This window comes from Brachyistius frenatus, unplaced genomic scaffold (genome assembly GCF_029030835.1).
Source record: "Brachyistius frenatus isolate BFR_SWC_R1_liver_20210118 unplaced genomic scaffold, ASM2903083v1 Contig_41, whole genome shotgun sequence".
Taxonomy (NCBI): Eukaryota; Metazoa; Chordata; class Actinopteri; family Embiotocidae; genus Brachyistius; species Brachyistius frenatus.
Window position 1 is genome coordinate 1,061,866 of NW_027210640.1, and position 12,132 is coordinate 1,073,997.

At 39.9% G+C, this 12,132-nt stretch overlaps 1 protein-coding gene across 1 annotated transcript; it reads right to left on the bottom strand.

Moving 5' to 3' along the window:
- Positions 1-1,876: 1,876 nt before the first annotated feature.
- Positions 1,877-7,455, bottom strand: srek1ip1 (SREK1-interacting protein 1). The gene is made up of 5 exons (XM_069702272.1): positions 7,350-7,455; positions 6,885-6,932; positions 6,340-6,501; positions 4,263-4,341; positions 1,877-3,945 (listed from the first exon to the last, which is right to left on the bottom strand). Exons 1-5 carry the CDS (start codon positions 7,360-7,362, stop codon positions 3,711-3,713), a joined length of 537 nt encoding a protein of 178 aa, XP_069558373.1. The 5' UTR covers positions 7,363-7,455; the 3' UTR covers positions 1,877-3,710.
- Positions 7,456-12,132: the final 4,677 nt, after the last annotated feature.

Sequence of the window (12,132 nt, forward strand, 5' to 3'; positions counted from 1 at the left end):
TGGAATGAAATGATTTGGAAGTGATACAGTAGGTAGAAAAGCATCAGAAGGATCCATGGTTCGCAGTATCAGGGCCTACACATCCTGGGTTCTGTCTGACCCATATTCCAGAGCCAGGAAATTTGTCCTCACCACCACCAACTCCACCAGCAGCCCGGTCCAATGCAGGTTAGCTATGGAGAGCCTACAGATCGTGATCCAATGCGACCCAGTGCTAATTCCCCGGTGAAAGCCACCCAGTCAGTCCAGCAATGCTTCAAAACCTCAAGGTTTATATGAACAAGCTTTACTCTGAATGAGAACCCAGGAACTAGGCCGGTAATAACAGACCTGAGGAAAAAAAGGTTTTGACCAAAGAGAGAGCGGTGAACAGAGACTTACCCCATTCGCCCCCTCGTTTTCTTTCCCTGCAGGTTTTGGGAGAATGTCGAACATGCTTCCTGTAAAGCTATGTAGTATTTATTACAGCCTCCGTTTTTGATGGCTGGGGTCATATAGCCTGCTGTCTATTTATCCTAGAGGTCATTTACTACATTAGGCCTGGTTTCGGGGCCAAGAGAGGAAGAGAGGAACGAAATCTAAGATGCAGGAACTAAATTGGTAGCAAATGTATAGCCTCCGACTTGCCCCTTGGCCCTAATGCGTTTTTCAAGTGCTCGCTCACCGTGCTCCAAGATGCGGGGACGGCTTGCCTCTGAAATAATATTTCAACAGTGGTTACAGACGCAAAACCGGCGCCATCTCTCAGCTTGGGTTGTTCCCTCCAAAGTGCAGCATAAGGGATTTTCATTTTATTTCTGGGAAGATATTATGCTTTGCTGTGTAGTGGTGGTTATCCTAAGTTAAGAAACTGAGGACCAGAAGGTTGCAGGTTCCCAGGCCGAATGGTAAAGCAGAGAGAGTTATGCTATCCTCCTTCAACAGCCATTCCACTGAGGTGCCTTTGAGCCAAGCATTTAACAGTTTCTCCAGTGGAGCTGTGCACTGCCTTCAGTAGTAGACTGTGGTTGTACTGGGCCGCTCCCAGGTTGGATGAATGTAACTGTGCAAATGTGAAGAAGGGCGTTGCTGGAAAAAAAAAAGAGCATGTGTGCCCAAATCCCCCAAAAAAGGTTAAAAACAGACTTTGGTGCCGGCGACCAGGCTGCCCACAAATGTCAGAGAGTGAACTGCTAAAGTTATATAAACAAATTGAAAAACACACCTCATGTTAATGAGAGGTCATTTACCCCTATTTCAATCATTCAGGTTAGTCATTTTACAAAAAGGATTTGCGCACTTTGAGATCAATGCATCAAAGATGTTTACATGGAAGCTAAATCGTTATTCTGCTGCAGCTAAACTCTCTGAGAGAGAGAGAGAGATGACTTTGACCATCTCATTTTCATTTAAACGGCTCAGTGGAGTCTCATTTGTTTTCTGCTTTCCAACAGCCTCAATAAAAGCCAATGAGCTGATGCAAACAGGAAAACCTAGTTGTTGTCTTATACAAACAGCATATGGTTTGCTCAGTGCGGCTGCACATGGCAGCACTCCTTCGACTTCATTTGCTCCTCTGTATCAAGTTGTCCTCATACCATCTGGGCAATTACGAAGTTTCCTAATCTAAGTTTCTTTTGTCAACACTTTGCAAAGCTTATTTAAGTGTCATGTGCAAATATTCGCAACATTCAAAGTGATTTTTACAACACATTTGAGTCTCCATAGATGGCACTTTTTCAGCTTTGGTAGAGGCAAATGTTACTTTGGCAACCTAATAAGATCTATTTACCGTTAAAATATTCTGCAGCGGTACCACACAAAGAACACCAAAACCAAACCAAATACAGGTTTCAAACTGCAAGTGCATCAAACAGGTATGAAACATCACAAAGTGCAAATTAACAGAAACTTTATTTCCTGCTTGTCCGCCCTAACCAAGCCGTCAAGTCGCATCAGAACAGTTTTCTTTTTTTTTTTTAAGAGGAATTTTATTTGTTTAATTACTCTAGACCTCAAAGATTGTAGAGCAGGATATGGCTTGCTGTAATGCTGGGCTCTGATCAGCAGCCATGTGTGTAGCTGTCAGGATGTTGCAGCCGTTTTAAAAAAGATATAACCTTCCCCAAGGCAAAGTGAAGTTAATGGCTTGCCAATTTATAAACACCTGTCACACAGCTAAGATTAAAAAGCAGAAAGGTTCCAAAGATCTTTGTTTTTGTTTTTCTTTATTTTAGGCTCTGTGGATGTTTTTACTGTTTCATGTCTTCTTGACAGCATGGAGGTAGAACTATGACTGCGAAGGGAGGAGGTGATTTAGTCCCGGCGTCACCTCTTCAACCTGAGGGACTCTTGCCGCTGAAACTCTCGGAAAACGGCATGAAGCTTTTTTTTCGGTGTTTCTATCCTGCATCTTGCAACAAGAACGTTTGTTTGTGTGGCTTCAAAAGGCTTTACCGAATACATGAATTGGATCTCCGTGTGAGGACTCGATATAAAAAGAGTCTGTGTGTTTATCCGATTGCCTGCAACCGTTTACTGCAGCAAAGTGAGATTGATGTTTGTCACAGGTGCCTCTTCCATAAAGGAGCCAAGCAAAGTGTATCTATTCATGATTATTTGGTAAATCAAACAAGATTCCGGAAGTTTTGTAACACTCCCGTAAGTCTTAGTCTGCTGGCCTACTTCCATTTGCACCTTATCTGGAGGACTATGGCAGTGACTTGCGTCGATTCAGTTGAGTTTCTGAACGTTCACACAATGACCACCAGGTGGAGTAACGCTATACAGAAAAGGTGTGGAAAGTATGAGTATTTCAAATATAATGGGTCTGTTTCATGATGTATTTTTTTTGTTTGCTATCTTCAGCCTTAAAGCCTTACTTTCATATCATGGTTCATATTATTTATTGTTTTTGCCATCTGCTGTTTCTTTCTAGTTTTCTTTGTGCGTATTCATGTTTTCTTTTACTTTTCTTGCACCTATGATTTGCAGGTAAATATTGACCATTTCATACAGGAACATGTATATTGGAGGAGACGTGCAGGGGACAGGTTCGGTTCTTACGTGCTGGAGCAACACATCTGCTTGCAAACGACGATAAAAAGATTTTTCCGGGGATTATCCTTCAACCCATTCGGTCAGGTTCTCAGACATTTTAGGTGTTTTGCTGCCCTCTACCTAAAACAAGACCGTCCTGTATCTGCTCCATTACTATGTAGAGCAGGTTGTCAAAAGGTTTCTCTTTACAATCGCCATCAATATTTTCAGTCACGTTGCAACTTGTATTGATGTAAATAGGAATTATTTCAAAGTCTAAACAGATTGACAGTTTTTTTTTTTTTACAAATATATATATTTTAGTTCAACAGAATATAAATGGTGAACAAGAAATAACAAAGCAAGTGGCCAAGTTGAGAGTTCTTAAAATTGACATCAATAAATGTTTTGGTATCAAGTCTTTAAAAGTCCAGTTGGTTTTTAACAAGTGGCTTTGATAATCACATTACTAGAAAATAGACAGTCTTACCAGGTTTCTAATTTGCATAATGGTGCCACATGGTGTCGTCATAAGTCTCTGTTGTCAACGGTGTACTCTAATTAATAATCATTATCCTCTTTCGCCTAGGAATTGATACTTGTATGGAACAAGATGAGGTGCCTTATCTATACAACGTTTCATGAACTACAGAAATATGTTAAGTCATCCAGAAGCTGCTCCGTTTGTTGGCTCAGTCACTTTCTGAGGAGTCACTGGAACTGGTAGAGGAAGATGATTCGTGTTTCCTTTTCTTCTGTCTCTTCTTGTGATGCTTCCCGTGCTCTCTTTTGTTCTTTTTGCTTTTCTTGCTGTGGCTTTTTAGTTTTTTCTTCTTCTTCCTTTCCTCTTCGTCAGATGATGAGGATGAACTGCTGCGCTTCTTCTTCTTTTTTGAGGACTCCTCATCACTCGATGATGAATCCGATCTAGGTAAAGGAGAAAATGCAGCTGGGATCAATCCAAAGCAATGTCTTCAATATTAGACGAGTACTACGAGTAAAATAACCATTGCCTCAGAGTGTGCGTCTGATTTCACTCCGTAACACCTAATTTTCCGTTTTAATGTATCCAATCACATAACAGAAATGTGAGGCATATTTGAAATTTCTGTTTAGAAATGACTAATCAAGTAAAAAAAGAGGGATTTTCCGGTTTAGTGCGACACCAGAAAAACAGTAGGGCAGGTAAAAGACGACCTTTTCCGTGTTAATGTATAAAAAAAATGTAATCTCTGAAAACGTACCGTTTTTTGGACTTTCCGTCTTTGCTTTTCTTCCTTTTGTGTCTTTTTTTTCTGTCATCATTGTCATCATCATGGGAACCTAGCAGACACAAATGTATAGTGAAAATTGAGAGCATTCTTTTCAACTGGAAAAAGAGCTGCCCATATCATAAGTAGCACGGCACCTGTAATATCCCAAAAACAATGACTAATACAGCTATGTTTTACCATTGTAACTGTTTACAGCACTAGTGCCACTATGATTGCTGCTGTTCACGTGTACAATGACAAAAATCCCCAAAACGTTGTATTTAAAGGTGAAGTCAATGAACATGGAGAAAGATTGTTGATATTCGAACTGGTGCAGTGATTCCTGCTGTCGCCTTTCCGTCTGGAGTTCGCATGTTTATCCCTGTGCCTGTGGGTTTTTTTTTTTTTTTTTTTCCTCTGTGTACTCTGGCTTCCTCCAACCTCCCTAACGTGACTGTTAGATTAATTAGCGATTCTAAAATGCCGACAGAAGTGAATCTGAGCGTAATTGGTCTGTCTTTCTGTGCCGGCCTGGTGATGGACTGGCGTCCTTGTTCAGGGTGTACTTTGCCTTTGCCCAGAGTCAGCTGGAACAGACTCCTGCTTAGGATAAAGCGGGAATAAATGATGGCCGGATATAGAACATAATAAGTGGACAGTCAAAACTAGCAACAGTTGGTCGTTTCGATTGTTTTTACAAAGCCACCGTGACCGAAGAGACAAATGTAGGTCGGAAGCAAAGCCAACAAAGGAAGACAACGTTCCCTGGCAAAGCATTTCAAATTAGGCGTCGTCCTAAACGATCCCACTGTGCCAGCAAAAGTTGTGTTTTTAGGTCCTCTTGGCTATAAAAACCCCTTCTGGGAACAAATATCACGACGCAGAGCGAACAATGACAAAGCGACCAATATAACTAGCATTACCTACGTTGTGCGTCAGCAAGCTGCCACTCCCAGTTGTCACAGCGCAGCTAACGACGCAGGGAGGACGAGACCGTTTCTCAGAGGCAGCACGCCAGCTCCAGACAACGACACTCATCACTCTCCTGCTACCGTAGTGTACGAGGGCGTGCACACCGCACAAGGTATGAAAATGATAAGTCACTGCGACGGCCACTGAGCAATGATCAGAAAACAAGTCATCCGAATTAACAGCAACAATCTCTCGCAGGCTTGTTAGAAGCTGGCGGCTAGCTCTGAATCGCCGCGTGTAAACGAAACAACAACTAACTCTGCAAATACACTCGGGCTGAATATGAACGTGAACACCAGCACCGAGTATTTAACTCAACATTTTTATGGATGCACTCGCTAAAAAAAAAAATGTCAATCAGACTGTCATCAGCATTTTTTTTTAAAATTTTTTTATACACTTTATTAATCCCTGAGGGGAAATTTCTTGTCTCATGTCGCACGTCTCACTCTGCTGTGTTTAGGGGGGTGCGCGGCGTCTGCACGCCGAGTTCACGTCGATAAACAGGATCTGACGTCACCCACCTGTCGAGCAGACACGGCGACCTTTGCTTCCGTCTTCATGCTTTTCAACTCTTGTGCGTCCGTCAACCAGTGGGGAAACCTCAATGGTGTTAACGCAGCTTCTGACATTTTCCTTTTTGGCTGTTCCTTAGCCGTCTCTTCTCCCGACAACGTGATTATTTCGAGGTGTTCAGCGTTTGTCCCGGCGTGTCGGGCTCTATGAATCCGTTTGTTTGTTTCCCTTTTACGGAGCCCGGGCTGTGTGCGCAAACGCTTGGGTTGTTTTTTCTGATGTCGTTTTGTGAGGACATATTGGCTGAATTTTGCAAGAAGATTATTGGATCGGGAGCTCCGAACATAACTCCAAGTTAACTCAGGCTCTATCTCGCTTTCACTTGACAGGAGCCAGAAGAGAAAAAAAAACACTTTGTTATTGGTAAAGTTACGCAACTTCTGGATTGAGTTTGAATTTATAAACAAATGTCCACCAGCAACGCAAATTGCGTGGGCACGCGGTATCGCACGCTCCGGTCATTCTTTGACACATTTTGAAAGTCGAAGAAAACCAAAAAGGAAGGTAAGTGAAGTCTGACCTTTACGATGCTGGCCACTTCGCCCCAGCTTCTCGCTGCGTTGCACTACGGGTGCGTCGTCTTCTTCGCTCTCCTCCGTGCTGGTGCTGCTCACGTCCAGGACGATGTCTTTCTGGGGGTCAACTCGGACAAAATTCCGGCACTCGAACGTCAAGTGGCCCGCTGATGTATGAAAGTCAAAGCAAGAAAGCATCGATGCGTTACTGTGAGCGGAGCGGGACAATTTCTTCGTTGAAAGTTTTGAATTAGAAAACATCATTTCCATTTTAACATTAAAAACATTGCAGCCGCTGTATGAATCGGCGACAAATGTTTGCAGTTAATTGTCATTTTACAAGTCGTGACCAACATTTTATGTTTTTCTGAAACCAATCCGTTATAGCTGCACAACATCCAAACTGGAGTTTTACTTTTACCGTGATACTATAAAACCAGTAATTAATAATAATAATTAAAAAAAAAGGGGGGGGGGGGGGGGTAACAGCATCACGCACATTTCCTCCTTTAACTTGAAATTGAACTGGTAAGTTAAAAGTTTCACTTACGATATCCACATTTCTTGCACCCGGCTCTGATGTTGTCCTTATTAGGACCTGCGAGATAATAAAAGAGTTCATCGATGTTTGAAAGAATCACGCGTTCATGTCCAAATACAAGATGAACAGACCATCCGGCGGGGAAAATACCTGCATTCACCGTCATTTGTTACGATGCTCGACTCTCGTTTAATACAAAATGAACCGCGGCTGTAAGTACTGCTTCATAAGACACCGACGGAAACGAAGACTTTTCGCAGCACGGATTTTTTTTTTTTTTTGTATTTTTTAAATGTTTGTTGGTCTTCGGAGCTAACGTTAAGCTAACGCTAGCACCACTTTTCGTAACCATTACGTTACTGTCCCTAGTTGTATGTGTGTGTGTGTGTGTGTGTGTGTGTGTGTAGTTTACACATTGAAAGATACAGAACATGCGAATTTATAAGAGTTACAGGATTAAATTCAAATATTTACCCGGTGCAGCCATTGAACCTTCCACGATAAAGCAGGAAAAGTACAAAACGTATGATTGTTTTAGCGCGCACCAACCGAATTCCTCCAGTCCTTCCGCAAAATAACGTCGACCGGAAACATTGTTTCTACAAACTTGTGTTCCTACTACTTTTGGTCTTCTCCCCATTAGCGGGTGGGAAAACCAGGTTAGTGGTGAATTATCGCCACCATCTGGACGGCGGTTTGGAGCAGTAGACCGCATTATAGGCTACCTGGTTTTTATCATCTGAAGTATTTTCTTCATTAAAAGCAGCTTCACTCCAAAGAAAGCTCCAACGAACTGTGGAATGTTTTAAACCATAAAATCTGAGAGACACTATTTTAAATGCCTGTGTTAATCCAGCGATTTGGACAAAAGCAAAAGCTGCGTTTCGAAAAAGAAGTGAAGAGGCAAAATTCTCTCTCTTCTCTGTATTATACACTTGAATGAATGATAAAAGCTAATGTATTTTCATATTTTTCAATGTTTATTTGATGATCTTAAGGTGCTGCATGGACAGGGGTTGCTATATGGTGCTTAAACGTTTAAATCATCATATACTGTGAATTACAGTATATCTTGTCTGCGTTTCCAGAATTTTCATGCATCAACTTACTGTAGTAAAACAATAATAAGCATTTTCAGCAATATTTGCAGCATGCCTGATTGCTTTCCCAGTAAAGCCAATTGTGGTTTTTGTCAGGGGTTAATTTAAGGCAGCCAGAGTCAGACTGGCAGATGGAAAATGTTGACGGATGCAGGGCCCCCAGACATGCTCTCATCATCATGTCTGTGGCTGTGACATAAACACAGGCTCACACACACATTCACACATACACACCATCTAAAGCCTGATCTTTTGATGATGCCATCTGCCTCAGACACTGCCAGAATTAATACTCCAATTCAATGTATTTAACAATAACAATAACAATAACTTCATTTAACAATAATAATTTAAATTATTACAGTGTTATCTCAACAGGTGATGGCTCACAACATGTTACCTCAAAGCTCTGAAATTCAACTCAACCAGAGAACTTTGATCTTTTACTCCTCACCTTATCTTTTCTTGTACTACACTTGCAGTCACCTCATCTACTTTAAAACACATGACCCTACTGTGCGAACAGATGCCCCTATACCCTGAGTTTTTGCATATATATTCAAATGTTAAGGCCATGGCAATGGTAGAAATGTTGTTGATTTTAAAGCTCCTTTGGTTCCTATCATTCAATCTTTAAAGCATTTTCCCTAAAATGTAATTCTCCGGATATAAAGGTTTAATTTGAGTATTACGGTCATATTAGCATTGAAGTAGGGTATTGTGTTTTTGTTCAAAATACTGATGTTTTTCTTTTACATTTCCTTTTAGCCCATTAATATGTCTCCTATTAAACATTACAATACCCAGTATGAGTACTTTCTCTGGGCTTTTGAAACAAACTTCAGCTCTCATTACATTACATTACATTTCATTTAGCTGATGCTTTTATCCAAAGCGACTGACAATAAGTGCATTCAACCATGAGGGTACAGACCCAGAACAACAAGAATCAAGAAAGTACAATTTTCTTCAAGAAAGCCAAACTACAAAGTGCTATAAGTAAGTGCCATTTTAAGCACTACTAAAGTGCTACCTATTCAAGGTATGTTAAGAAGCACACGTTATTTAAGACACCGAAGACGCAGTTCAAAGGCGCATGCTTTATCTCTGTTGGTTTATTGCCTCAGGTGAGAGATTAAAACTCAAAGACTATTTGTCAGAAACATATGCAGCTGTTTGCTGTGACTTTTTTCTGCTGTGGAGACAGTTTACAGTAAATTCACTTTCCAGCCACTGGAAGGTGCAAAGAACACTCAGCAAGAGGCAATCATTGTTGAACTTTATTAGCCTACTCACTGTTCACTCACTGTTTTGGAAAGGGATCAGTGTGAAAGGGATCACAGACTCCCATGCTGGCTATTACTTTACTGTATATATCATATTACACAGTTAAATGCAGTTGATCTGAAACTGCTATTCCAGATGTCCTTTCCAGTTTTATTTACGTCTCCACTAGCTCATGCCTGGATCTAATTAAATTATCCACTTGGAAACAGTGCACCAGCTCATTTATCTTCAAAGTTGCATTGCCTTAAACAGGGTCTGAAGATCCAAATATAAACTGATTCATATGCACAAAGCTCTAAATTAAATTTGGCAAGTCTCTCTTTTGGTTACTTGGTTTTTGCTAATTCCAAACTCCGTTAATCACAGATGAGCCTGACAAAGCAAATTTTTAGCTGGTTGATCAACTACATTATAGCATATATGTATTGTAATTGCATGCTATCACGTGTCACTGTTTATTCTCTAAAGTATATCTCTTTTAATACAACGTATAATTAACAGGAAAAGCAAATTGATTATATTTGGTACGCATTGCTTCTCGTCAGTTTATTCTGAATATGGCACTGTTTTGATTTTGGGAGCCTATGGAGATTATGATTCAGCTGAATCTGCTGTGATGGGGATGTAGCTTTGTCAAAAGTTAACCAACTTTGTGATGCCTAAAAGTCAGCCCAAAGTTTGTGAAGTCTGCTAACCTTCTCAGTGATTCAAGCCTACTGAGTATTTTGAAGTATCATCAACAAGAAGAGAAACGAGCTGATTTTGTCATGTCGATTTTAAACTTGAAACTCTTTAAATGGTAGATTGGGCCTCTAAAGTGGGCTTTATTGGTACCTGCTTGAAGGCTGGCTCATAGACTTGTCTACATCTTTGCACATATAAAAAGCTCTCTGAGAATTGTAATAAGACTGTTAAAACATTCCTCAGGAGGTATATGCTGCTGATACTTTGTTTACATCCTAATTGGAGTGTGTCCTCTATATTGCCATCTGTTACTTGATCCAAAAAAAACAAAAAAAAACAGGATAGTTGTGTTTTTAAAAATGAAATGACCTGTATGTCTTGTGTCTCCGGTAAAAATAGTCCCATTAAATTCCTCATGCAATTCATCATAGATTTGGTTTAATCTTCTGTCATAAACAGACATTAATGTTTGTCTGCATCATCTGTGACTTCTTTCAACAACTGTGAAAAAAAAAACATTTTGTTGTTTCTGGTCAAACAAAAAAAACATAACTTTTTAAAACTTAAGATTTAAGAAGTAACAACATGCAATATAATTTGAGTTGTGATCAAAGTGGCTCCTATTTCTTGACAGGATTGGTGAAATTCTCCAACTGAGATGAATCATGGTCTTCACACAACAAAGTCGATTCATTACTAAATGGCTTTAATAAAGTTTTGGCAATGTGTTTATGAGCACAGCTCATAAGACATTGGAACAATCTGCACTCTACAGTGAGGCTCCACAGTGAATTAAATTTAAAGCCTATTTCCTTGTTACCAGCTTTTGCATGCTTTCAGATTCATTATTCACATCTTTGTGGCACAAACACAAGTCAGAGACACAAGCTTCAAACTGCGGCCTCACACAAAATACTCTGGTGGTTCCTTGAGCCTTTTTTTCCCCAACCAGAATGTTGTTGTCACCCAGTTTTATGTTACCCCAACAAGCATCTGGAAAATTGGGCTGGGGGCAGAACAATGTTTATGTATGAGGTCTGTGTTAGAACTGGGTTAGAAGTGAAGAAGCCTTTTGGAGAAAGAGTTTCAAGCAAGTCCAGTTTTCTTTGAATAATATTTAGATTGACCATGACCTGGATAAATCATCATCTCCAAAGACACACATTTTTATGAAGAGTTCTTGAACAAGATGCTTTCACCCTTTATGCTCACTCTTACATCAGTTAACAGTTTGTAATCAGAGAGGCAAAGTTTTCACAAGAAATTCAGAAAACAAGATTAAGAGTATACAGGGTCTTTGATGCTATACTGAGCGAGCTAAATGATAAAACATCTAAGATTACAATGCTAGCATGCAAACATCAACACCAAACACAAAGTACAGCAGGTATTTGGTGACAAATTCTGTATTTTGTTGTATTAAGACAATAAAAAGTACCTGATGGTGGAGTTAGATGTTAAAACAACAATAGTTAATTTCTTTTTAATGGGAACATGAATGTGTGTGACAAATTTCACAGCAATCCATACACTGATTGTTAGTATTTTACTCCGAACCAAAAATATAAACCTCAGAGTGGCCAAAGAGAAAAGGAAATTAGTCAATACAATTTATCCTATAAGGACTAGGAATTTCTGTAAAGACTGTACATATTAAAATATTTTGTTAACTGCAAACTTTGTCCTGCTGGTGGAGCGATACAGAAATTCAGTGTATTGGTGATTAATCAATATTGAAATCCATTGACAAGCAATTGTTTTTAAGGTGTGTCACTAAAAAGCCAACATGTGCTGCCAAAAGGAAAAGTCAGGGGATTAGCAAAGACAGCAGACACCATCAGTGTTATTACAAAATTGCTTCTTAATCCATCCAAGTCTTGTTTACAGTCTATAATTTCTATCCCTTGGAACCACACAAGTGGCATGGCTGAAAATTTAGAGAAATTTGGACAAGGGCTCCAAGAGTGTGATATCCTTTCTTTGACCATCAGCTGTATAATGGGTTCTGAAATATAGCAGATAAACACATAACAGACACACAAAAAAAAACCTTTTAACATCTATGTTTCCCCCAGCGACATTACATTCCAAGTTAATGAAGGTCAGGAATCCTAAATTACTGAACAGGAAAAATCATCATAACTGTGGACTGTGTAAAAGACAAAGTAAAATGATACTGTTGTCAC

What these genes read in the sequence shown, in the direction of transcription:
- srek1ip1 (XM_069702272.1), bottom strand. An exon ending in GTGCAAGAAATGTGGATATC is followed by an intron (nt 6,502 to 6,884) that starts GTAAGTGAAACT and finishes TTCATACATCAG; the next exon opens with CGGGCCACTTGACGTTCGAG. An exon ending in AAGTGGCCAGCATCGTAAAG is followed by an intron (nt 4,342 to 6,339) that starts GTCAGACTTCAC and finishes TGTGTCTGCTAG; the next exon opens with GTTCCCATGATGATGACAAT.